The 27,606-nt window shown below is 46.6% G+C and overlaps 1 protein-coding gene across 2 annotated transcripts in view; it reads right to left on the bottom strand.

Moving 5' to 3' along the window:
* Nucleotides 1–10,658: 10,658 nt before the first annotated feature.
* Nucleotides 10,659–27,606, bottom strand: part of RINT1 (RAD50 interactor 1) — a 34,292-nt gene continuing 17,344 nt past the window's right edge. The window contains exons 11-16 of one of the 2 annotated variants that reach the window (XR_009868413.1): nt 26,394–26,593; nt 18,626–18,840; nt 15,772–15,952; nt 15,579–15,712; nt 12,525–14,380; nt 10,659–10,876 (exon numbers count right to left, since the gene is read on the bottom strand). Coding sequence is in view for 1 of the 2 variants with exons in the window: in XM_062215430.1 (XP_062071414.1) it covers nt 14,188–14,380; nt 15,579–15,697; nt 15,772–15,952; nt 18,626–18,840; nt 26,394–26,593 (908 nt within the window). In the remaining variant the exon portion in view is untranslated. Of the gene's footprint in view, nt 10,877–12,524; nt 14,381–15,578; nt 15,713–15,771; nt 15,953–18,625; nt 18,841–26,393; nt 26,594–27,606 lie in introns of those variants that run through there. The other variant, XM_062215430.1, reaches the window with a different exon arrangement.

The following is a 27,606-nucleotide window of genomic DNA, read 5'->3' as shown; positions in this document are numbered from 1 at the left end:
AAAAAAAGGTCTACTTTGCCCATCTATGTTTGCTCACATAGGCGATTACTGTGAAATGTGAGCTGCTGTGTCAAGAAAGCACGGTGCCCACATACAATATGTACGCATGGTAGATGTGTACACATGGCGGAAGCTACCAGCAAGACTGAGCTGAAGATACTAGTTTTGGATTCATGAGGATGCAGGTGCTCTGTAGAGCCACAGGCACGGTTGTGATCAGAGGAGAGAACGCAAAGGGACAGGTTGGGTAGAAGCAGAAAGCTGGCAAGGAACCCTAAGACGCAGCATTCACAGAAAAGAGAATCCAAGAGAAAGTTACCCACCTCCAGGAAGTCAAAACCATGGCTGGCTGGCTGAAGGGAGGAGCAGCCGACTGAACCCACTGGTGATGCAAAGCGAAAGGAGATGGTAGTGAGCCTGGTTTTTCAAGCTGTGGGAGCTCATCGATGACTCCTGGTTGCCTAGGTGACTTCAAACAACATAGGTTTGTTCCCTCATCGTCCTGGAGACCAGAAGTCCAAAATCCAGCAGGTGGCACTTCCCTAAATGCCTCTACAGGGAATCCTCACCTGCCCCTTCCTGTTTTGGGTGACTGCTCACAACCCCTGGTGTTCCTTAGCCTGGAGACACATCACTCCAGTCCCTGTCTCCTTTTCTTGGCCTGCCCTCCTGTGGTTTTCCTGGGTCTCCAGTCTCCCACTCCCTTTCTCTTATGATAACACCTGTGTTTGGACTTAAGACGCACCCTAAATCCAGGATCATCTCATCCGGTAATGCTTATTACATCTGCAAATTCCCTTTTTTTTTTTTTTCAATTGAGGTCACCCCTGCAGGCCCTAGGGGTTAGGGCTTGGATGTGTTTTATTAGGAGTTTACTCTTCAGGAGTAGGGAAGGTTGAAGAAGCAAGAAACGGGAATTCAGAGGGGTGGAAAGTGGGAGGGGGGAGAGAGAAAAGACAGTAGAGAGAGAGGGAAATAGATCCTTGAGAAGACAAGGGGGAGCTGTCAGCCCTGCAGGAGGAGGTACATGGAATGGGCATGAAGTTAGCCTGCAGAGTCAACGCTGGGAAGACAAGGGAATCCCCAAATGATGGCTTCCATCTTCTCAGTGGCCAGGGGGCAAAATGAATGTGCAGGGGAGCTCGGGACCAGTTGGAGAAGACTACAGAATTAGACAGTTACTAAAGAAACTGGACTGCCCGACCGTGTTGAGAGGACATTTGGGATTCGTGATCGAAGACAGATCCTGGCAAAGAAGATGGCGTTGGTGACTGGCTGGAGATTGCCAAGAGCAAGACAAGGCCACTTGCAGCCAGAGCTCCCAGGCTGATGGAGGCACATTTGTCTTCATTTGCCTCAGGCCCAAGTGGACATTTCCACCGTTGTGCAGAATGGAAAAGGGAGGCGGCAGATTTGAGCTGTGGTGCGTGGCAGACAACAGACTAAATGTAAAACCGGATTGTCCGCAGTCTCAAATCAGTGTGACACTTCCAGCGCCACTACCTTCCTGTGTCTGTCAGTTCTCTGGGTGACGGGTTGGTGACTGGTCCCCTCGCTGCACTGGCCCAGGAGACTTCTGACTCCACTGGCAAAGGGACCTGTGCCTGTCTGTTTCCAAACCCACTACTCTGAGGCGCCTTCAAAACCAGTCAAAGACTCAGAGGATCTGTGGGAAACCCAGCAGTGATCTTAAGGAACCTCTTCCACAGGTGAGAAAACCAAGTCAGAGAGGGGTTAGATGAGGCACCAAGGGAGTAAACATTTAGCCTCCACAGGCATGCAGGGCTGGTGTGCTGAGCCAGGCTGCCACCTGCCGTTCAGGCCTCCAGTTCAAGCCCCAGCTGCTCCCCTTCCAACCCAGCTCCCTCTTCATGCACCTGGGGAAGCAGCAGCAGATGGCCCAAGTGTGTGGGTCCCTGCACCTACGTGGGAGACCCAGAACAAGCTCCTGCCTGCCTGGCTTCAAATCGGTACAGCTCCGGCCATTACAGCCAATTGGGAGTGAAGCAGAGGATGGAAGAAGATATTCTCTCTCTCTCTCTCTCTCTCTCTCTCTCTCTCTCTCTCTCTTCTCTCTGCCTCTCCTTCCATTATGGCCAATTGGGAGTGAAGCAGAGGATGGAAGATCTCTCTCTCTCTCTCTCTCTCTCTCTCTCTCTGCCTCTCCTTCTCTCTGTGTGTAACTCTGACTTTCAAATAAATAAATAAATAAATCTTTTAAAAAAATGAGCTGCCCATATTGCACCACAAATCAGGTGAGATGTCATTAATATTGGGAAGCTTTCCTTAATTTAATTAAAAAGTGGAACTTTTCTGAAGTTTCCCTTTGGCCTTCACATATTTCATGAATTTTTTTTAATGTTGCCTGTTTATTTTCATTTATTTGAAAGGCAGACAAAGTGAGGGGCCCAGGACTCCATCTGGGTCTCCCACATGAGTGGCACAAACACTTGACTCATCATCTCCTGCCTCCCAGGGTGCACATCAACAAGAAGCTAGACTGCAAGTGGGCACTCAAACCTGGGCACTCTGATATGGGATGCTGGTGTCCCAAGCAGCATCTTTAAAACATAAATAAATATAAATTAAATAAATAAATAAATAAATTACTTATTTGAGAGGCAGAGTTACAGAGGCAGAGAGAGAGGTCTTCCATCTGCTGGTTCACTCCCCAAATGGCTGCAACGGCCAGAGCTGGGCCCATCAGAAGCAAGGAGCCTGGAGCTGCTTCTGCGTGTCTCACGTGGGTGCAGGGGCCCAAGCACTTGGGCCATCTTCTACTGCTTTCCCTGGCCATAGCAGAGAGCTGGATCAGAAGTGGAGCAGCTGGGACTCGAACCAGCGCCCACATGGGATGGCAGCACTGCAGGTGGTGGCTTTACCTGCTACACCACAGCACCGGCCCCTCAAGCAGCATCTTAACCACTGAGCCACAACAACAGCAATGCCCACCACCATGTCCCTGAATTTTTTTAAAAGATTTATTTTATTTATTTGAAAGAGTTACAGAGAGAGGCGGAGACAGAGAGGTCTTCCATCCGCTGGTTCACTTCCTAGATGGCCACAACAGCCAGAGTGGTGCTGATCCGAAGCCAGGAGCCAGGAGCCTCGAGCCTCCTCCAGGTCTCCCATGCAGGTGCAGGGGCCCAAGCACTTGGGCCATCCTCCACTGCTCTCCCAGGCCACAGCAGAGAGCTGGATTGGAAAAGGAGCAGCCGGGACCAGAACCGACAGCCATACGGGATGCGGCGCCCCAGGAAAGGGCTTTAACCCACTGTGCCACAGCACTGGGCCCTGTCCCTGAATTTTTTAATGAAAGCAGGCATGGGATCTGCACTGTGGCACAGTGGGTTGGGCTGCTGCCTCGCCCATCTCATCACCAATCTCCTCCCAGCCCCTGGATGTTCTCAGTGGCTCTGAGTGCTGGGGGAGGGCAGACGGTAACACTTCTAGTGCAGTACTGCATTAGGGCAAAGGCAGACCCCCCAGCAGCAAAGAGAACGAGAAAGGAAAATAATTGGGATTCAGGGGCTGCCTTCTCGGAAAGAAATCAGATGCACGTTTTGGTTTCAAGTTTTATGAGTCCATTCCCTCTCTCGAGATCAATAAACTGGGGAAGTTTTGATTTGGATCGGATCCCTGATACTGAGAGGATTGGCCAACCCTGCTGTTGGGGACACCCAGAGAGGGCAGCTCCAGGCCCGCGCTCGTCTTCAGGTGGTTGTGGGATGCTCCTGCCAGCTCCACACCGAGCCCAGCCTTGCAGAACATTTTAATGAATGAATTGGCTTTCAAAGGAACCTTGGTGAATGAACAGCCTGTGAATACAAAGGGACTGATTCAGAATCGCTGTTGCCTTTGCGGGGCAGAAGGGCGGTTCCTGGAGTGCTGGAATGTTCTGGATCTTGACCTGGGAACTTGTTAAATGGATCTGATCATTTGTGAAATCGTCAATCAGACTGTGCACCTAACATAGGTTCATCCTGCCGTGTGCACTCCGAAGCGCATGCGCACACGCAGAAGGTGAGTGGCAGACTTGAGATAATTGTCTTACAGAAAGAAGAGAGTTTCCCAGGTGAATACCGATGAGAAGCCCCTTTTCCCGCCCTGTCTCCCACAGGCGGTCAGTACCGCAGGGGAGAGGTGAAGCAGACGGGCGGGGGTGAAAGTCTCCCACAGGGGCGCTGGACCTGCCAAAAACCCGCCCCCTCCACTCCCACCGCAACGTGTTACCAAGTGGCTCCTCCTCCCTCCCTAGGCTCCAGTTATGGTTACCTGCTGGAGAAATTAACTGTTGTATTTAACGGTTTTTATTCACTTTAAAGAGCAGAGAGACAACGAGAAAAAGACACACACACACGAGAGAGAGAGAGAGAGAGAGAGAGAGAGAGACTCCCATCCACTGGTTTATTCTCCAAACTCCTGTAACAGCTGGGACAGAGCCAGGCCAAAGGCAGAAGCCAGGAATTCAATCCAGGTCTCCCACATGGAGGCACAGGTCCAACTACTTGAACCACCACCTTCTGCCTTCCAGAGAACACATTACAAGGAAACCGGAGTCAGGAGTGGAGCCAAGAATCCAACTCGGAAACTCACACACGGGGCCTGCGTTGTGGTACAGGAGGTAAAGCTGCTGCCTGCAGTGCCAGCATCCCATGTGGGTGCCAGTTTGTGTCCCGGCTGCTCCACTTCTGATCCAGCTTCCTGCTAATGGCCTGGGAAAAGAAGTGGAGCATGGCCCAAGTGCTTGGGCCCCTGGCACCGCTGTGGGAGACCCAGAGGAAGCTTTGGACTCCTGGCTTCAGCCTGGCCAAACCTTGGGAGTGAACCAGTAGATGCAAGATCTCTATCTCTGTAACTCTGACTTTCAAATAAATAATTTTTATAAAAAGAAAGAAACTCTGAGATGAGGTGTAGATGTCTCTAATGGTGTCTTTTTTTTTTTTTTTTAAACAGATTGGTCTCTATTTGAAATCAGAGTTACAGAGAGAAAGGAATAGAAAGGAATATCTACAAATTGCAAGGACTTGGGCCATCTTCTGCTGTGCACATTAGCAGAGAGCTGGCACATTCCCAGGCACATTAGCAGAGAGCTGGATCGGAAGTGGAGCAGCTGGGACAGGAACCAGCGCCCACATGGGATGCGTGTGCTGCAGATGGCGGCTTAACCCACTGCACCACAGCGCCAGCCCCTCAAGTGGCATCTTAACTGCGGCATCAAACACACACCCCCATTTTCCAGAGACATTAAATGAGACACCGAGAGGTTCAGGTAGAAGGACACCAGGCCCAGCAGAGAAAGTTATCGCAGGGTGGGAGTGAAGGGGGGCGTGAAACATGAGGAACTCTAATATGATACAATTCGCATGTATTGCCTTATTTTTTAAAAAACTTAGATAACATCAGGAAGCCTGACTCCATTAATATGAGGGCTCATCCCCAAAGTACATGTGAAATGCAGGTTATGAGAAACCTATAAATGGATTTCGAAATTTCAAACCAATGTTTGCACCAAAATAAACTTATTTAATTCCACTTTTTAATTAAACTTTTATCTATTTGACAGAAGACAGACAAGAGAAAAAGTGAGCTCCCACCTGTTGGTTCACTCCCCAGATGCCCACAACTAGGGCTGAGCAAGGGTCATGCTTTTTTTTTTTTTTTTTTACTTTTTTTTTTTTTTTTGACAGGTAAAGTTAGACAGTGAGAGAGAGACAGAGAGAAAGGTCTTCCTTCCATTGGTTCACCCTCCAAATGGCCGCTATGGCCGGTGCTGTGCCAATGCAAAGCCAGGAGCCAGGTGCTTCCTCCTGGTTTCCCATGCTGGTGCAGGGCTCAAGCACTTGGGCCATCCTCCACTGCCTTCCCGGGCCACAGCACAGAGCTGGACTGGAAGAGGAGCAACCGGGACTAGAACCTGGCGCCCATATGGGATGCCGGTGCCGCAGGCGGAGGATTAGCCAAGTAAGCCATGGCACCGGCCCGGAGGGTCATGCTTTGACCAAAGCTGAGAGCAGGGAACTCAATCCACATCTCCCATGTGGGGGAGGGCAGGGACCCAACAACCTGAGCCGTCGCCGCTGCCCTCCCGGGTCTGCATTAGCAGGAAGTGGGGAGCAAAGCTGGATCTGGAACCCAAGCACTCTGATGCAGGGCACTGGGGTCTCAATTGCTGGCTTAAACACTCATCCCTAAATCCACTTTCCCATAACATTTGTGACGTACCCTGATTACCTTCATGATTGCCAGAGTATGTGACTGGCTCTGGAATTTGCCGCTGAAAAAGACTGGATAGGAACAGGTGTTTGGCCTGGTGGGTCAAGCTGCCACCTGCAGTGCTGGCATCCCATAGGGGCACTGGTTCTATCCTGGCTGCTCCACTTCCAATCCAACTCCGTGCTAATATGCCTGGGAAAGCAGCAGAAGATGGTCTACGTGCTCAGGCACCTGCCACTCACGTGGGAGACCCGAATGAAACTCCTGGCCCCCAGTTTTAGGGTGGCCCAGCCCCGGCCATTGTGGCCATTTGGGGAATGAACCAGCAGATGGAAGACATCTCCCTCTGTTTCTCCCCCACTTTCTCTCTAACTCTGCCTCTCAAATAAAATAAACCTAAAAAAAAAAATTAAAAAAAAAAGACATTACTATGTTACTAGGGATACTCAGAGCCCAAACTGGAGTACCTGGATTTGATACCCAGCTCTGGCACCTGACTCCAGCTTCCTGCTACCCCTGGAGGCAGCAATGATGGCTCAAGTAATTGAGTTTCTGCCACCCACTTGGAAGCCCTGGGCTGAGTTCCTCCCAGCTTCAGCCTGGCCCAACCATGGCCATTTTGAGCATTTGGGGAGTGATCCAACTAATGCACTATTTCTCTCTCTTTCCCTCCCCCTTAAATGAATAAATTAAAAAAAAAAAAAAAGACTGGATGGATACAGGACCAGAAAACCTGAAAGTAGTCAAATAAAAAAGCTGTGTACTCACCCCTAGCATGGGATGGCCTTAAAAGCAATTTTCTTCATAGGGGAATTCTCCCAGGAGAGATTTTGTAATCTTGGGGTGCAGAAGCATTTGGTTCCCTTGACATGCTGGGACTTTTTCATTCTAAAAACTATGTCTATTTTATGTGTACTTGAATGTATGTAGCACGCCAAAACCTAGGTCCAGTGATCCTGCACACAGCAAGCCAATCCCAGACTCCAGGGTGGGTGGTGGAAGAAAGTATTTATTTTGTAACGCACAGAGCAAAGAGGCAGCTAACACTCAATTCACAGAATCCATGAGGGATTAAGAGAGTTGACTCGTTATTAATTTGTTTATTTGAGAGGCAGAGAGACAGCTCTCATCTGCTGGCTCATTCCCCAAATGCCCACACTGACCAGGGCTGGGCCAAGTTGAAGTTGGGAGACAGAAACGCAGTCCAGGTCTCCCACGTAAGTAACAGGGATCCAGCCATCACCCACTACCTCCCAGGTGCCCCTTAGCAGGAAGCTGGAGTCAGGAGCTGAGCCAGTCACTCTAATATGGGGTAGAGCTCCAGGGGGCATCCTCACCACGGAGCCAAAGGCCAGCCCCCAAAAACAGTACACTTTTTTTTAATGTGCAGTTTGTTAGATGTTAGTTATATCTCTATAAACCTGTCAAAAGAGAAATAACTAATCCTGCAGTGTCCAAGCCACGAAGTTCACTGTCAGGGCTCTGGCCTGGCACCTCAGCATCGGTGCCTCCTGAGGACCTCGGGTGACGCTAGTGTGCAGTTCTAAGAAGCCCTGACCCCACCCAGGCTGCACCTGCCGGACGGACGTCCCCCACCCCACCCCGGCCGAGCCTGCGCAGGCGCACAGTGGCAGCCACCTGCAAGGACGTGAACACGCAGAAGCCCGAGATGGTCGTGGAAGTCAGTGACCAACCGGGTAGCGTGGAGCCCGATGTGCACGAGCTCACCTAGGCTCAGTGACCCGGGAGCGGCCACCGTCACCCGCGCCGTGAGAAGTGCCGGCTGAGCCCGCCGAGCCTGCGAGGCACCGGCACCAGCACCGTCCAGTCCAGGCTTCTGCCGGGAGGCCGGCTTGCCCCGGGGGCGCCGACGTGGAGGGTGCGGACTTTTGTGTTCTCCACGGACAGGCACAGGAGCTGCTCAGCCCAGGCACGAGAGGGACGTCCAGACTGTCGCCAACGTCCAGGCCACTGTCTCCACAGTACCGCGTCCCTGTCCTGCCTGGCCCGGGTCCCACGCCTTCGGCCCAATAAAATGCTGACACCGCCCCTCCCCGGAAAGAGTGCGAGGGGTGGGGGATGGACAAGGAGTGACCGCCGCTGCCATGGTGCGGAGGACGGAGGTGGCGCGGGTGAAAGACGGCCAAGTCCACTAGGTGGCACCTGGACACTTCTCTCTCGCTGATTTCCGAACGGTCGCTTCTGGGCCTGGCTTGGCTCCCCTAGCTCGTTCCCTGGTGAGGAATGTCTGCAGACTTGTGAGAAGCGAAAACCACCTGCAACAGGGGACCGTGGGAGGCGGGCAACTTGAGCCTTGCTCCGCAGTGCAAAGAGCAGAGCTTTTGTTCAGAGACAGTGACTCCTGGAGAGTGAATAAATATTCTCTCCTGGGCTTACAGCACGGAGCATGCACAAAACATCTGGCAAGCCCCCCGCGCCCCCTGCTTGCATGAAGGGATGTTCCTTGCCTGTTGGGTTTTGCTTTAACCCAGGCTTCCCTGGCTTTGGGCCACTCATTTAAAGGCCACCGTAAGTAGAGCCACAGTTGCTCTCCCAAGTGACCCCAGGTCTTTGGTCAACCCTGAAGGCTCAAGCTCGAGAAGGGGATGCACGATTTCAGCCCTCCTGTTTGTGTTTCACTGCCTCCTTCTACCAGGGAACATAAAGCCAGAGCCCAGGGAAGTGGATCCAAGAAAGCAAAGCACACATGAGCAGAAACACCCACGTTGATAGTTTTCTAATTCTCTGACCAGGGTCAGAGAGGGCCCTGGGATCCACAGGCTCTGGAGTAATGTATCTGCTTTGTCTGCTTCACTGTGTCCCCTGGGTCAGGCGCCAGTGAACTCTGTCACCAGGACCACCCAGGCTGCCACCCAGCCGCGCCTCTGAAAACAGTACAAATAAAAGTGCACAGATCATACACACACCTGTGCCATTCTATGTGCGTCCCAACCTGCCGCTCCTTCCGTCTGTTGCGGGAGAGGCAGGTGGGGAATCCCACCTGTTTTTTCGTTTTTCTGCTAAAAAGTTTGCAAAGCACTCTCCCACCTCCCTGTGAAAGACCTCCTTCTTATAAACCCACCCCAGCGTGACAGGTGTGGGCAGTGTTCCCCGGTCTTTTCAGGGAGTCAGCTCCGGCCCTCCTTGGAATGCCCCCTCCAGGCTGAGGACAAATGGCTCAAGATTCTGTAAGGATAAAGTGGCTGCCATCCCTCAGGGGCCTCTGTAGGCCGGTTATTTCTTTGATCAGGACTGGAAGTTGCTATAAAACATCGCAAAATAAAGTCTAGCGTTAGGGTATTAGCTATAGAGGTGATAGCTGAATTTTGAGTCTTGTATTCTGGGGTCCTTTGGGCCAGGTTTTCATTTAGTGGGTTAATCTTTAGTAAGGAGTTTGTCTCTAAGATGCATTTATGTATTTGAAAGGCAGGCAGTGAAGAAAGAGGACCCGCAAGCCAGGGGAGACTGGGGCCCGCCAACGGCCATATCAAAGGCATTAGAAATGGGCCGGGTGGCAGGACTAACACTTGAAGCCTCAGCGTTCGATCAACGACTGAGACACAGGCTAGAAAAGGCAACCAGGCCGTCCCCCGCAGCACGACGGTGACATCGGCCCACGAGCCGCGCCGCCACGCCTCCCTGCGCCTAACCGCTCGCCGCACCCACCAGGGCCTCCGCCCCGCCGTAGCGGAAGTCGGGTCGTCGGCGCGGGGAGGTGCCTCACGTGACCACGCCGGGCGTGGGGGGCGGAGCCAATCGGGCTCCGCGCCCGCTGGTCACCTAGCAACGGCCGGACGCGGCGAGATGGAGGGCGCCGGCAGCAGGGAGCGCCAAGCGAGGGATTATCTGGAGAAACATCGAATCATGGAGTTGCTGAACCACCTCACCAGCGTCCTCCTCTTTTTCCGGCCAGGTAGGGGTCTTGTGTCTGGCTTGGCTTTCCGCTCCGGCCGCCTCCTTACGTGAGCAGTCTCTCCTCGCTCGCGCCCCCAGACCCCCAGCATCTGTCGCGAGTGCCCCCTCCTCCGATCTCACACACTTTCTCCCCTGCACCCCCTCCCCCAACCCCGGTACCCCTCGCCCTCCTGCTGCTAATTAACTCTATGACTTTCAATTAAGCGAGTACTTAGCGAACGGTCTGTGTGCCAGCTGCGGCAGGCTTGAGAGAGGACCCTTAGGGTCAGGTGTCTCAGGGCCAGACCCTGAATTTCTGCGTCCTCCCGTGGGAAAGGGAGACTGTGAGGGTACTCATTTCGGGGGAGATTGAATGAGGAATATACAGTAGCCTTATCGCCTGGCAGGTGAACTTCCCAGTGGTAGTGTGAAATCGAAGCTCGCTGAAGGAGACTTGTCCTTGACACGACTAAACCCCTTACAAAGTTTAAATCATCCCATTGTTTTTGTGTGGTGTGTGATTAAGAAGTTCTGTGAAGGTGAAAATAGTTTTGTTTTTTAAAGATTTATTTATTTGAAAGTCAGGGTTACACAGAAGGAGAGAGAGGTCCTCCATCCACTGGCTCACTCTCCAGATGGCCACGATGGCCGGAGCTGCGCCCATCAGAAGCCAGGAGCCAGGAGCTTCTTCTGGGTCTCCCACGAGGGTGCAGGGGCTCAAGGACTTGGACCATCTTCTACTGCTTTCCCAGGCCATAGCAGAGGGCTAGATCAGAAGAGGAGCAGGCTGGACTAGAACTGGTACCCATATGGGATGCTGGAAAGTGCATTATCTTAATTGTCTACAAAATTGCTTAAATGCAAGCGTGTTTATCCCAAACTCTGCTTTTATGTTAGAAACAAACATTCATGACTCCCAACTGGAAGACTGTGCTTACCTAAGTTTCTGTCCTTAGATTATTTTATCCCTTTGTTTAGCTGGCCAACTTCTTCCCTGCATCTTGCCGTTCTTTTTGCTGTTGTTTGTTTTTCTCAAGCCTGGCTGCAAACTAGAATTACCAGTTCCCGGGCTTTTCTATCTCTATTTGAGGTAGGGCACTTGTAAATTCATTGTTCGCTGTGTTATTTTTCTGCTAGACAAGAAAGGAGGTCCTGTTTTCCATGGCCTAGTAGAACACCTTGAACGTGTGTGCCTAATAATTGTTAAATGGCTGCTTCCGCTTGTGACACATTTTACCTTTGCATCAAACATTTCAAACTATTGTTTTGCAGAAAAACCAAGAGACTACTTAATAACTCTGTTGGAACGTCTGAGAATTGCCAAAGAAACAGGCATAGCTTTTCCTTTCTTTATGGACAACTCGAACATTGTGGCCATGTTTGAGATGATGGACTCTGCAGGCAGAGGCGCCATATCGTTTGTACAGTATAAAGAAGGTCAGTGTCTCCTGCAGGTTGAGCTAACAGTCTGGTCATCCCACAACTTTCTTTAGCTGTGTATTGCACCATTTGTCATCACTTTAAGATACCCAGATGAGGCCGGCGCTGTGGCTCAACAGGCTATCCTTCGCCTAGCAGCGCCAGCACACCAGGTTCTAGTCCCGGTCGGGGCACCGATCCTGTCCCGGTTGCCCCTCTTCCAGGCCAGCTCTCTGCTGTGGCCAGGGAGTGCAGTGGAGGATGGCTCAAGTGCTTAGGCCCTGCACCTGCATGGGAGACCAGGAGAAGCACCTGGCTCCTGGCTTTGGATCAGCGCGGTGCACCAGCCGCGGCGGCCATTGGAGGGTGAACCAACAGCAAAGGAAGACCTTTCTCTCTGTCTCTCTCTCTCTCTCACTGTCCACTCCGCCTGTCAAAAAAAAAAAAAAAAAAAAAAAAAAATACCCAGATGAACTTCTTGGAAGTTTACAGATTGGAGGTTACAGTTCAGCATCAAGAGGCCCCTTGGTCTGGCATCTGATGAAGGCTGGTCATAGTGGGTGTGGAAGGATGATCACGTGCTAGGCCAGGGAGCAGAGAGAACTGCTAGGTAGAACTCGGACTCAAAATAACCAGTCGTCTCACAAGATCCATCTCAGAGGCCGTAGTTACTTCCAGTCTTCACTGCTAATCCATCAACCATTAAGAGATCTGCATGAATTCTGGGGACACAAGTACTGCTGTACCCATATCATTCTGAAAACAATTCACTTTGTAAATACTCTCGTCTTCTGACTTTTACAGCCCTAAAAACCCTGGGTCTCTGTACTGCAGATGAAGTTTTAAAAGGTGAAGGACACATAGTAACTTTGGATCAATTCAGGGATGAAGTGTAAGTCTACTTTTAAATGAGTATTTTAATTACATGGCATGATTTTTAAATATTAATCCCACTAAAAACAAGTTCCTAGCTTTTGGGAGGAACATTTCATTACCTTGGAACTCGGCTGACTGCAGAGTGAGGACAGGGAAGGCAGGCAGTACAGGCGCTGAGCCTGGGAAGAGGAGCCGGGAAGTTCCAGGGGGCGTGTCCTCCTCTTCCCAGAGGGAAACTTCAGTAATTCTCAAGAATGAGGTGCAGATGCCCAGCCTGCTAAGAGAACCAACAAAAAGGCCTTCCCAACACTAGTTGGGAAATCTCTGTATAGTCACAGAATTTATCTCAAAACTATTTCTTCAGAACTGTTTATTGCAAAGTAAATGTTTAGCAACAGTATAGGTTACTTGTGGCCTGAAAATTTTAGGACTTGAGGTATTAGAGCAATAGTGCTAAGTAAATGCTAAGTCAGAAAACAAAAAAGTCACTGGAATAACATTTGATAGTTGTAGAAGGCCTCCAGCTAAACCTAGCTCAGTCTGTTTAATTTTGCTCTGAGACAGGCAAGCAGTAGAGCCACCTGGAGATAACAGTTCTGATATAGGTTTGGTTCCCCTTGCTCTGAAGATAAACAGACCCCATGCTTGGACCAGGCTCACCCCAGCTTAGGCCAAAGCTGGCCAAGACTGACTACAGTTCACTACGGACTCATTATAATTCCTTAGCATGCTAAATGGCTCACCTGCTAGCCACCATGACAGCAAGTATCAGACCATGTAAAGAGTGAAAAGGGGTTGTGGGTAGGTTCCAGAAAATCTCCGCCTACTTCCCAGGAAAACCATGAATGTAGCTTCCCTTTCATGAAATGCCCCACCTGTTGTTAAACACAGTTCAGAGACAGGGCCACGCTCCTCCAAGCAGGCCATTCTCTGTGCAGGGGGCACCTTTTCTTTCTCAGGAAAACGCTCACTGCTCACTCTTTGCTAATCTCCGACTCACTCCTGAATTCCTTCCTGAAGCAAAGCCAAGGACATGGGTACCAAGCAGACCTTGCTATCTGGTTCCACAAGCATCTGTGAACCAAGAAACCATTACTTAGTACAGCCAAGGCCAAGGAAAAGTTAGCAAAAGGAAAGCTGAGTTTTCCATCCCATCATCAGCTACATAAATACTAAACCAAAGTGTTTAGCTATCTTCCCTCCCCCGGGGGAAGGCAGAGGCAGAGTCCCACCCAGAGAAAGCAGGATGCTACTGTAAAGGAGGCTGGAACTAGGAAGTATTTTAAAAGGAGGACATTTGTGGAAAACGAGAATAATCCTACCTTATTTCCCAGTTCTTATGTGTTTTCTATGGCAATACATTGAATTCCCAAAGTAGATACAGGAACCTCAATTACAAACGTGCATTACATAGTGATTTTTTTTTTTTAAGAAAACTGTATTGGTTGTGTTTGATTATTCACAACAGTTTTTCTTAATTAGCAAAGGAAATTGAAGTTGGTTATTATTTATTTTCTCTGCTCTTGTGCTTTCCTCGATGACACACACAGCATTTATAAGTGGAATTATTCTGATTTTTCATGAGTTTTTGTTTTTGTTTTCTTAGGAACAAGAGGACTCTGGAAGTATGGTCATCATTTTAATAACACCCTGAATCCATGATAATAATGATTCTGTAAAGTTTTCCGTTGTCCAGTTTCATTAATTCAGAACTTCATCATATAATTAGAAAGCCAACAGGCTTCATCTTTGTTTTAAAAAACTTTTTTTTCTGAAGACACATTATTTTCCAGTGTTGGGCCAGTTTGTCCTCAAGTTAAGTAGAATCTCAACATCTTGTTGAGCCAGTTTGTAAATCCCAAGTTCATTTAACGCCGCGGTGGCAGGAAGCTGTCCGGAGGCCGACTGCAGCACATCTTTCAGGAGCAGTGCGGAGCCAATGTTCAAATTCAGAACAATACAGGCTTCTTTGACACTGTTTCAGGGGGAAGGGAAAGGAGGCGAATGAGTTCACGGTTCTCTGTGTGACCCAAGAACAATTTCATTCTGACACCTTCCCTCACTGTTGGCCCACATGTCCTCTATAAGAACTGTTTATGGATTTGTCATTTGGCTCTTTCAATGTGCTGGGACCACAGCATGCAGAGTTTAGGGTGCATTCAATTACCACCAGGTAAAGGATCATTGCCTTCAATAAGGACCCACTGCTTCCCCAAATACAACACTTGATACTAACAGTCTATCAGGTGTGGTTACCACGTTAGGCAGGTTAGGACATGAGAAAAGGAAAAATTAAGGGAAAGCAGCACAAAGGTAGAATACGAAAATAAAGAAAAGCCACAAAATAGGCATACCTTACTAAAACAAGCAAACATATGTGTTCATTTTATAGTAAGTTCAAAAGGAATGCTTTAAAATCTCACACACCTTGTACCTAACTTTAAATCAACAAATTGTGAAAATATTTATAAGAATTTTACTCTGACATACGTTTATAAATACAGTTAGAACTAAGATTAATATGAGTTGTTTAATTAACTTTGTTTAGGCCTGACCTATCTAATTTCTTACATTTACTAAATATGGCAGAATTACACTTGCTGTCTTTTTCTATTTATTCCTGCAGTACTAGGCAAACAGGAGCAATAAAACATATGCTAAGAAAGAAAACTCTGGGGCCAGCATTGTGGTCCAGTGGGTTAAGCTACTGCCTGTGACACTGGCATCCCACAGGGGCGCCAGTTCAGTCCTGGGTGCTATACTTTCTACCCAGCTCCCTGTTAATGAGCCTGAGAAGGCAGCGGAGGTGGCCCAAGTGCTTGCTTGGGTACCTGCCATCTATGTGGGTGACAAGAAATGGCATTCCAAGCTCCTGGTTTCAGACCTGCTGCAGCCAGTTGAGGAAGGAAACAGTAGACAGAAGATAGCTACCTCTCCCTCTGTCACAGTGAATTTTGGTAAATCTTTTGAGATCATGGGTCATGTATTATTTTTATATCTCCATTGTGCTCTGAACATACATTAGATACACAATGTTTTAAACTTTTCACTTCAAAAAAACACTTTTTTTTAATTGGCCTCATTCTACCAAACATCTTGGAACCCTAAAGTTGTTAAGCAGCAGTCAACTTCCTTTAACAATATATCAACATGCATTTTAATACTAAACTTACTGTTTAAAATAATTTTCTGGTCTCTTGCAATAGTGAGAAAACAATGGGAAAAGATTCCGGGTCATATCAAACTGCAACTGGGCTGCTCCTCCTTCATTGAAGTGATTAGCAAGAATGATCTGAAACAAAGAAAACTGCCTTTACCAGTTGCCTTCATGATCGCAAGCACCAAATACAGCCTATACTTACTTACTTCTTGGTAGATGTATACGTCCAGCTTCTCTACAAGCATTTGCCAGAAAATTTTGAATAGGGAGAAACAAAGCTGCTGCTCCAGCTGAAGTAAGCGGTCTCGTAACGTAAGCAGTAGCGGGCAGGCAGAACTGGACAGGGACATGACCGCCTGCTCCGACTGCGAGGGCAAAGACAGCCACCTGGAAGAAACACTCATTTTTACCAAAACAGCTTTCCTCCTTTTGTATTTTTTTTAAAAAAGATTTATTTATTTGAAAGACACAGTTAGAAGGAGAGAGAAAAAGAGACAGATCTTCCACCTGCTGGTTCACTCCCCAAATGGCCCCAACATCTGGGGCTGGAACAGGCCGAAGCTGGGATCCCAGAGCTTCTTTCAGGTCTCCCACATGAGTGCAGGGGCCCAAGCACTTGAGTCATCTGCTGCTGCTTTCCCAGGGTCAGAAATGGAGCTGCTGGGCCTCAAACCGGAACCTAAATGGGATGCCAGCATCACAGGTGGAGGCCTTACCTGCTATGCCACAATGCCAGTCCCATCCTTTTTGTTTTTTATTTTTATTTATTTATTTATTTTGACAGGCAGAGTGGACAGTGAGAGAGAGAGACAGAGAAAGGTCTTCCTTTTCCATTGGTTCACCCCTCCCCCCACCATGGCCACTGCGGCCAGCGTGTTACAGCCGGCGCACCGCGCTGATCTGAAGCCAGGAGCCAGGTGCTTCTCCTGGTCTCCCATGCGGGTGCAGGGCCCAAGGACTTGGGCCATCCTCCACTGCAATCCTGGGCCACAGTAGAGAACTAGACTGGAAGAGGAGCAACCGGGACTAGAACCCAGCGCCCCGACCAGGACTAGAACCCGGTGTGCCAGTGCCACAGGTGGAGGATTAGCCTATTGAGCTATGGCAGCACCAGCTTGTATTTTTAAAGTGTTAACATATGATTTTAAATCTGGGGAAGTATACTGTCCTGGGCAATGGTGGATAAGAAAAAAATAAAGGCGAGCACTGTGGCGTAGCAGGTAAAGCCACCACCTGCAGTGCTGGCCTCATATGGGTGCCGGTTCAAGTCCTAGCTGCCAGCCCTCTGCTATGGCCTGGGAAAGCAGTAGAAAGCATGGGAGTCCTGGAAGAAGCTCCTGACTCCTGGCTTTGGATTGGCACAGCTCTGGCTGTTGAGGCCAATTGGGGAATGAACCAGCAGATGGAAAACCTCTCTCTTTCTCTGCCTCTCCTTTCTCTCTGTGTAGTCTGCCTTCAAATAAATAAATAAATCTTTAAAAAAAATAATAAGTCCAACATTAAATGCTCTATCAGAAAACATATGTACTTCTATTTATATTTTAGCTCTCAATTAAATTTCCTTTTATTTAGTGAGGATAAGTGTTCCTAGAAAATTCCCATATTGTAATGACTTGATATAAAATTTTAAATTTTAAATGCGTATTTTAAGACATCAACTACTTTTATGCTCTGATTTTCAGTAAAAGCAATGAGGACTAGTAACACCTCTGAAATGACCATACATACAGAGGTCCTGACTTAAATGGTTGACCTTTAGAGGCCAGTGCTGTGGGGCAGTGGGTTAGGCTGCTGCTTGCAACACTACATGAGCACCAGTTTGAATCCAGGTTGCTCCAATTCTGATCCACCTCCCTGCTAATGTGTCTGAGAAGGCAATGGAAGATAGCCCAAGTACTTGGGCCCCTTCCCACTCATGTGGGTGACCTGGATGAAGCTCTAGGCTCCTGGCTTCAGCCTGGCCCAGCCCCAGTCAGGTGGTCATTTGGGGAGTGAACCAGCAGAAGGAAGTTCTCTCTCTCTCTCTCTCTCCCCCTCTCTTTAACTCTGCCTTTCTGATAAATCAAATAAATCTTTTTTTAAAAAAGTTTGACTTAGAATTTTGCAATTTTATAATGATGTGAAAACAGTGTGGATTCAGTAAAAGCACACTTTGAATCTTAATCTTCCCAATGAGAGTAGCATAATACTAGGCAGTAGCGGTCAGCTGCCATCAGGAGGGTATATAACAGATACTCTACTCTGTACTGTGTTGCTAAGCTATGATGTTTAGTAGGATAAGTATATTAAATGCATTTTTATCTTACAGTATTTCCAACTTAGAATGGGCTTATCGGGATGTAACCTCATCATACCTGGGGGAGCATTTGTACTCTGGCTGTACTAGGATAAACAGATACTGCCTGCTCTCAAGCATGTCTCATTCTTGGTGGTATCAAAGGTGTCCATGGGAATTATGATAGTGGAATAAATTGTACAAGCATGAACAAGGTATTATAATTTGTAAAAGTTAAACTTTTTCTTAATTTTTAAAAATATTTATTTGAGAGGCAAAGACAGCTAACTCCCATCCGCTGGCTCATTTCCCAAAAGCCTGCAATGCCTCTCAGCTCTGGGCTGAAGCCAGAGCTGGGAATCCAACCACTTGCTTCGTCATAGCTGCCTCCACAATCTGCACAGGCAGGAAGCTGGAGTCAAGAGCCAGAGTGGGCACAGGCACCGGTATAGGATGCTGGCATCCCAAGGAGCACCTAACTCCCAGGCCAAATGCCACCATACAGCACCTTATTTTATAAAATGAGTGACGGGCTAAGCTATTCAACCCCAGGTCATACAACAGCTTTCTTTACCAACAGTTGAAGACTAAATTATGATCAGTTTATTCTTATTGAGAATGTCCCAAAGAATATTTCACAAGAGGTCCATGAGACACAGTCCAAGTCTGGAGTACAGAAGGCCCGATGCTGCTTTATCTAGAAACCCTGGGAATCTGACTGCATGAACCTATCATCTTAGCTTTACCAAGCTGGTATTAAGAGTTAATTTACATACAGGACATACCTTTCTTTTTTATACAATTTTGCAGCATCTTTAACTTCTCTAAAAACATGGTCTACCTGACGGGTCAGCATATCATGCTTCAGACGCTCTAAGAGGTTAATCATGTCATCAAAGACAGAGCTCTCCATAGAGGCAAGCTGTCCCAGCTGCAATTTACTGAGAGTGTTATTCTCTGCAAAGACTTCCAATGCTGCCTGTTGCAGTTGTAGAAAGAACTGAAAGCAAAAACATGTTAGCAGGTTTAGTACCATTCTTTTTTAACAGCTTGAAACAGAATTCATATGACATACAATTCGCCATTTAAAGTGCACAACTCAGTGGCTTTTAATATATTCAGAGCTGTGTATCTGTCACCCTAAGTTTAGAACACTGTCATTACCTTCCCCCAAAAGACTTATCTCTCAGCCCCAGTAGTTTCCCCATTCCCCACCGGTCCCAGGCAACCATTAATCTACTGTCTCTATGGATTTGGCTATTCTAGGCATTTCATGTAAATGGAATTCTTCAACATGTGGTTCTTTGTGATTGGCTTCTTTTACTTAGTATATTTTCAGGATCTGTCCACATTTTATCATGTAGTACTTAACTTCTTATTGTCAAATAATATTCCATTATATGGAAATACCTCTCTTTATCCAATCAATAGCTTAGAGACATTAGGGTTAGTTCTACTTTCTGTCTACTATAAATAATGAATGCTGCTATGAATATTTATTACAAGTTCTTATGTGGACATGTTTTCATTTCTCTTGATATATACCTAGGAACAGAACTGTTGGATCATATGTTGGAGGAACTGCTAGACTGTTTTCCATTGCAACTGCACAACCTTATATCCTCACAGGCTATATATGAGCATTCAAATTTCTCCATCCATGTTAACGTTTGTAGTATCATTTTTTAATCCAGGTCTCTCTCAGAGGGGTCAGGAACCCAAGTACTTGGGTCATTATCTGCTGTCTCCCAGGTGCAGTAGCAGAAAGCTGGATCAGAAGTGGCACTGTGGCATAGCAGGTAAAGCTGCTGCCTGCAGTGTCGGCATCCCATATGCGTACCAGTTCAAGTCCCAGCTGCTCCTCTTCTGATCTACCACTCTGCTGTAGCCTGGGAAAGCAGCAAGAAAATGGCCCAAGGACTTGGGCCCCTGCACCCACGTGGGAGACCTGGAAGAAGCACCTGGTTACTGGCTTTGGATTGGCCCAGCTCCGGCCGTTGTGGCCATTTAGGAAGTGAACCAGAGGATGGAAGACTTCTCTCTCTTTGGCCTCTGCCTCCCTCTAACTCTGCCTTTCAAATAAATAAATCTTTAAAAAAAAAAAAGAAAGAAAAATTTTTCCAAAATCAATTACAGAGCACTAAATAAATCATCTTGTCAAGGTTTTTTTTTTTTTTTTTTTTTTATCAAAACTGGATAGAATAAATAGATCACATTAGGCATGTTCAGGGCATTAAACACTTGGTTACTCTTTCGTAGGAATTTTTAGTTGCTTTTGTTTTAAAGTCTTTGGAATTATATTCATTAAGAAATTAACATCTAAAAGCCATTTAGATTCTCTCAAAGACTTCACAGATAATGGGCAAAATAGGCAAACCCTAGCAACAAGGATTTAGTGCAACAGTTAAGACGTATCCTAAATCTGAGTGCCTAGGTTTCAGTCCCAGCTCCACTTCTAATTCCAGCTTCCTGCTAATACACAGCCTGGGAAGCAGCAGGTGATGGCTCAAGTATTTGGGTTCCTGCCTCCTAGCTTCAGCCTGGCCTGGTGCTTGCTGTTGTGAATATTTGGGGAGTGAAAGAGGATGGAATATCCCTGTCTCTCTGCCTTTCAAATAAAAACATAAATTAAGCCTGGTAGTCAATTTTTTAATACATTTACTACTAAAATTTAGACTACCCAATATCAACCTAGACCATATCTGTGTGTCTGTCTCTCTCTTCCTAATCTTTTGCATGGTGATGTGTCACTTTAAAAAAAATGTATGTATTTATTTGAAAGGAAGATAAAGAGAGAGAGAGAGAGATTGATTTTCCATCCACTGGTTCATCCCTGCAAATGAACACAGGAACCAAGTCTGGGACAGGCTGAAGCCAGGAGCCAGGAACTCTATTCTGGTCTCCCACAGGGGTGGCAGGGGCTGAACTACTAGTGCCATCTTCCACTGCCTTCTCAGGTGCATTAGAAGAAAAGCTGGGACTGAAACTGGCACTCCAGTATAGGATGCCAGCATCACAAGAAGCAGCTTAACCTGCTCAACACCAGTCCCCTTCAGGCCGCTTTTAACTAACAGGTTTCTCCCCACTCTTTGGAACAGTACCACTAACTTTCCTTTGGGGAACCACCTCTTCCCTACTCTGAGACAATCTGATTCTGGTGGTGTGACCCTACCCTTTGGGCCAAGGATGCATACCTAACTTGGTGATTGTGTAGGGACGGACGTGTGAGAGACCATGTTGGTATTCCTGCTGAAACAATCACTGAGAGGAGGAAGCACTGCCTTTCGAGACTGTGGATAGACCATATAAACCTGGTGCCAATTATGGCCACACCCAGAACCAGCCTGAGACTGACACCTGAAATAATCAACTTTAGAGCAGTCAATCTAATGCCTAATCCTTTCTGTGACATAATCAAACCCCTCAGCCATCCCCCTCTCTCCAACTTAGGCCAGTCTGCTACCTACAACTCAAAAACTCCTCTTTCTGAATTATGGGCTTGGTACAATATGGCAATGGACAGTTAGCAGTGGAGAATCTGAAATGTGCAGAAGCAGATCTGTGTCCTTTCCTTCCTTCTTTTCCTAACTACATGATACTCAAGAGCTTTAAGGATTTCTAATTAAAGCATTCACAGGCTGAAGGACCATGATTAAAGGACTTTTGACATTAGGACAGAAATTGTACTATAATTAGTGCTAGGACACAGAATTCATTCACCACTTGAAAAGTCAACTCTGAAATCTGGTTATTTCTCTGTTGACAGAAAGACTAAGTTAATTCAGCATCAGATGGTAAGTTTTCTAAGGATAAGGATGATGCTAATTCATCTTTGTTAAGAGACTGCAGCACCAAGTAAAGTAGTTAATGATGCTCCACAAATAATTTCATTGAAGCTAAAAATCTGGCCCTGAATGAGTCTCTTATTAGATCATCTGGCACAAGAATCAAGAATGATAATTTTTGTTTGATGCCATTGAAAAAGCCTAGCAGAAAATGGAGCACTGTGGGGGCTGTGAGAATAAAATACTTAACTAAAATTAGAAACACCACACAGAAAAATACAAAATGAATGTATGCTGATTAGTAGACTTCATAAAGATAAATGCATTCATCATTACACTGCACACTATATTCCTTCTATGAAATATTTTATTTTCCTTGCTCAGCAGAAGGACATTATACACATGGATTTCAGTTAGCATTCTTAAAAAAGCTTTAAATAGGGCCAGTGTCATGGCTCACTTGGTTAATCCTCCGCCTCGTGGAACCAGCATCCCATATGGGCGCCGGTTCTAGTCCCAGTTGCTCCTCTTCCAGTCCAGCTCTCTGCTGTGGCCCAGGAAGGCAGTGGAGGATGGCCCAAGTGCTTGGGCCCTGCACTCCATGGGAGACCAGGAGAAGCACCTGGCTCCTGGCTTCGGATCGGCACAGCGCTGGCCATAGCGGCCATTTGGGGGGTGAACCAATGGAAGGAAGACCTTTCTCTCTGACTCTCTCTCTCTCACTGTCTAACTCCGCCCGTCCAAAAAAAACCAAAAAAAACACCACATTATATGCATATAATGTTAGCACTATACTACAAATTTTTGTCTGCAACTATAATTTAAAATATGTTCTTGAGGCAAGATTCCAGCATTATATATTGGAGTGCCTGGATGCGAGTCCCAGACCCACTTTTTTTCTTTTTTTTTTTTTTTTTTTAATTTTTTTTGACAGGCAGAGTGGACAGTGAGAGAGAGACAGAGAGAAAGGTCTTCCTTTTGCCGTTGGTTCATCCCCACAATGGCCGCTGCGGCTGGCACACTGTGCTGATTCGAAGCCAGGAGCCAGGTGCTTCTCCTGGTCTCCAATGCGGGTGCAGGTGGGCCATCCTCCACTGCACTCCCGGGCCACAGCAGAGAGCTGGACAGGAAGAGGAGTGACCAGGATTAGAACCCGGGGTGCCAGTGGCACAGGCAGAGGATTAGTCTAGTGAGCCGCGGTGCCGGCCCCTGTTTTTGATTTTTAAAAAAGATTTATTTATTTGTCCAGACCCACTTCTGATTCCAGCTTCTTGCTAATGTACACACTCAAAGGCTGTAGGTAATGGCTCAAGTACTTAGGTCCCTACCACCCAAGTGAGAGAGCCAAATTGAGTTCTGAGCTCCTAACTTTGGCTTGGCCTACCCGTTATTGTAGGCTTTTGGGAAGTAAATCCAAAGATGAAGATATCCATTTGTGTGTGTGTGTGTGTGTGTTGATCTTTCTCTCCTTTCAAATGAGTAAAAATTAGGGGCAGGCAATGTAGTGTAGCAATTAAGTCACCATTTGGGACACCCACATCCCATATCAGAGTGCCTGGTTTGAGTGCCAGCTACTCCCCTTCCAATCCAGCTATTTGAGTCTCACACATGGGTGTCAGGGACCCAAAGATTTGGGCCGCCATCTGCTGCCTTCCCAGCTGCATTACCAGGAAGCTGGATTGGAAGTGGAGCTGGGACTCCAACTGGCGCTTTGATATAGATGCAGGCATCCCAAGCAACTCAAATAGAGTTCCAGGCTTCCAACTTCAGCTTGACCTTGCACTGGCTGTTGTGGGCATTTGGGGAGTGAACCAGAGGATAAAATATCTGTCTTTCCTTCTCTCTGTCACACTACTTTTTACCTATATAATCTTTTTAAAATTTTTAATACTGTACAAAAATGTTAATACTTGTTTAATGTTTGACTCACATGGCCACACTTCGAAACTGTTTTTGCTTAGTGTACTGTGATTTTATGACCAGTCCTCATCTATAATTTTTAAAGATTGACTTTATCATGTTTTAAGAGTGATTTTATAAATATATATATATATATATTTTAAGATTTATTTATTTATTTGAAAGTCAGAGTTACACAGAGAGAGGAGAGGCAGAGAGAGAGAGAAAGAAAGAAAAGTCTTCCATCCACTGGTTCACTCCCCAATTGGCCACAACAAGATGCGCAGATCCATATCCAGGAGCTAGGAGCTTCCTCTGGGTCTCCCACATGGGTGCAGGGGCCCAAGGACTGGGGCCATCTTCTACTGCTTTCCCAGGCCACAGCAGAGAGCTGGATCGGAAGAGGAGCAGCTGGGACTAGGACCGGCACCCATATGGGATGCCAGCACTTCTGGCCAGGGCATTAACATGCTGCGCCACAGTGCCGGCCCCAAGGATGGTTATATTTTAAATCTTTGGTTAAATTAAAATCTGTTCTGCTGACAGAATTCTATAACATTTTACATTTATAATGTAGACTCATATTCATTATCCCATTTATTCAACATTGTCAGTTTTTTCCACTGTTTAATATATATTTCACCATTCTGTAGTCATCATTATTCTATTAATGCTTTCTGTCATTAAATCTACTTTATGGATTGGAGTGGTATAACCCAAGCTGATTCTTTTTTCTATTTGAAAGGATGAGAGAGAGGGATAGAGAGACAGAGACCAATAGAATCTCTCCTCTGTTGGTTCACTGCCTAAATGTTCACAATGGCAGGAGCTGGGCCAGGCCAAAGCCAAGAGTCTGTTGTCATGGTAGTGTGGTTATATTTATTTATTTTTTAAAGATTAATTTATTTATTTACTTGAGAGGTAGAGTTACAGACAGAAAGAGGGAGAGACAGAGAGAAAGGTCTTCCATCCTCTGATTCACTGCCCATATGGCTTCAAAGGCCGGAGCTGGGCCAATCCGAAGCCAGGAGTCAGGAGCTTCTTCCAAGTCTCCCACACAGGTGCAGGGGCCCAAGCATGTGAGCCATCTTCTGCTGCTTTCCCAGGCCATAGCAGAGAGCTGGATTGGAAGAGGAACATCCTGAAGATGAACTGGCACCCGTATGGGATGCCAGCACCACAGGCAGAGGCTTAGCACACTACACCACAGTGCCAGCCCCTGTGGTTTTATTTTTTTAAAAAGGGAGTTACTGGGACTGGTGTTGTGGTATAGAGGGTAAAATCACTGCCTATAATGCCAGCATCCCATATGGGTGCCAGTTTGTCTCCTAGTACTCCACTTCCAGTCAAGCTCCCTGCTAATAGCCTGGGAACAGCAGTGGAAGATGGTCACCCATGTGGGAGGCCCAGATGAAGCTTCTGGCCCCTGGCCCAGTGCTGGCCACTGCAGCTATATGGGAAACAAGCCAGCAGATGGAAGATCCCTGTCTTCCTCTGTCACTCCCTCTCTTGCTGTAACTCTTTCAAAATAAATTAGTAAATCTTGAAAAGAAATTTAAAAGGAGTTATTAACTCATTCTTGGTCTCCCACATGGGTGAAAAGAACCCAAGTACTTACTTGAGCCATCACCAGCTGCCTTCTAGAGTGGTGCACATTAGCAGGAAGCCAGAATCAGAAGCAGAGCTGGAACTCAAACCCAGGCAATCTACATGGGATGTGGGCATCCCAAGTAGCATTTTAACCACTGCGCCAAACACCCACCCCATCAAGCTATTTGTATCCTCACAGTGGAACTTAGATCAGTGATCCGAAACCTGAGTACGACCTGTCCAAGAGGATGGTCCTGGAGGCATTTTGTGGATGTTATCATAGTACTGTGCTTGTGATTTTTTAAAAAGGAGTTATCTGTTAGAGATAGAAACTAAAATGTTACTACGGAATATCATGTCTCAGATCTGCTTCAAAGTAATCAAGTTTAGGTGGTGGAAGAGAGATCCAAACAAAACAAACTTGGGGGCTGACATTTTGGTGCAGTGGGTTAAGCTGCCACCTGGGACCATATGGGTGTTGATTTAAGTCTCGGCTGTTCCACTTCTGATCCATCTCCCTGCTAACATGCCTGGAAAAGCAGTGGAAGATGACCTAAGTGCTTGAGCCCCTGCCACCCAGGTGGGAGACCTGGATGCAGTTCCTGGCTCCTGGCCTCGGCCTGGCCCAGCCTGGGCTGTTGTGACCATTTGAAGAGCACACCAGCAGATATAGATCTTTCTTTCTCTATCTCTCTCTTTCTCTTACCTTGCTCCTGTAACTCTGCCTTTTAAGTAAATAAATAACGTTAAAAAAAAATACAAAATTTTTCTAAGAAGCTAGGTAATAGGCAAATGGGTTCATTTCCCTATTCTATTTATATTTGTATATATTTGAAAATAAGATACATAAATTAATATATTTTATGATTCTTCATAATTTGTTATATTTTGAACACATCCGAGAGGTATCAAGTATTATTCTTCTATTTTCCTTAAAGTTTTGAATTTTATTGACTTTGACATCATGATTTAATCTTAAGCCTTGTCAGTGATTGCCATGCATGAATATTTCCCACATGTAAAGTCCACAGAGGCAAAAGGTTCATTGTATAAAGTTTTTCATGAACGGCTTCTGCTTTTTTACAGTGATTAAATACTCTAAAATTTTAGGATTGTTTAACTATTTGAGATTAAGCAAAATAAAGTACTTCAATCATACTTCTTAAGTTTGGCATCATTGTGATTGTAACATATTTTGCTTTCAAGAGATTCAACATTTGAAAGGGAAAATAGTTCAAATTACTAACGTATTACTTAATAAAGCAGCACATTAACTCACAACATTGTCAGCCCAGTCTGCCAGTACAGTTGAGATGTAGTTCACAGCATTAAGAATCGCACAGTATCGAAAGCCAAGGGAAGCTCTAGACTCTTCTTTCATCACTTGTGTTAACCGTATCCTAAAATCATCTACTAAGTCCTTCTGTAACTCCAAGAACTCCAGCTTACGGGAAGCCATGGGAAGATTTTTATACCTGTCTGTGAAGAAAGTTATGACTTATGAAGACTTTTGATCCAAGGCACAGTTATAGATTTTTCCTATTGACCTGCGTTAATGCCTGACCAAAAAAAAAAAAAAGGTCATTCAAGTATGGGCCCATTTCTGACTCTCTAAGAATATGGGTTTCACAAGTACATATATTTGTTAAAACTCATTGAAGAGTATACTTAATTTCTGTGCATTTCACCTTATATAAGTTAAACCTCATTTTTAAATTTTTTAAATATTTTTTGACTGATTTTTCTTTAAAGATTTATTTGAAAGTCAGAGTTACACAAAGAGAGGAGAGGGAGGGAGGGAGGGAGGGAGGGAGGGAGAGAGAGAGAGGGAGAGGGAGGGAGGGAGGGAGGGAGAGAGAGAGAGAGAGAGAGAGAGAGAGAGGTCTTACATCCGCTGATTCACTCCCCAAATGGCCCCAACAGCCAGAGCTGTGCTGATCCGAATCCAGGAGCCAGAAGCTTTTTACAAGTCTCCCACGTGGGTGCAGGGGCCCAAGGGCTTGGGCCATCTTCTACTGCTTTCCCAGGCCACAACAGAGAGCAGGATTTTAAGTGGAGCAGCCAGGACTCAAACCAGCGCCCATATGGGATGCTGGCACTGCAGGCAGCGGTTTTACCCACTATGCCATAGCACCAGACCCTAAACCTCATTTTTTTAAAGATACATGAAAAATTATATAGAATATTTAAGAAACAATTTAAGAGAGGGTTGGCACTCTGGTGCAGCAGGTTAAACCATTGCTTGTGATGGCAACATCCCATATAGGGATGTCAGTATGAATCCCAGCTGTTCTGCCTCTGATCCAGTTCCCTGTTATCACACCTGGGAAAGCAGCTGAAAATGGCCAAGTACCAGACCCAGGTGGAGTTCCAGACTCCTCATTTCAGCCTGGCCCAGACCTAGCTGCCGTGTCCATTTGGGAAGTGAACCACTGGATGGAAGATCTTTCTCTCTCCCTCCCTCCTCTCTGTCATTTTATCTTTCAAATAAA

Source organism: Lepus europaeus, chromosome 1 (assembly GCF_033115175.1).
Source record: "Lepus europaeus isolate LE1 chromosome 1, mLepTim1.pri, whole genome shotgun sequence".
Lineage (NCBI taxonomy): Eukaryota > Metazoa > Chordata > Mammalia > Lagomorpha > Leporidae > Lepus > Lepus europaeus.
The sequence above is the reverse complement of the archived record's forward strand: the minus strand, read 5'-3'. Positions and strand labels throughout refer to the sequence as shown.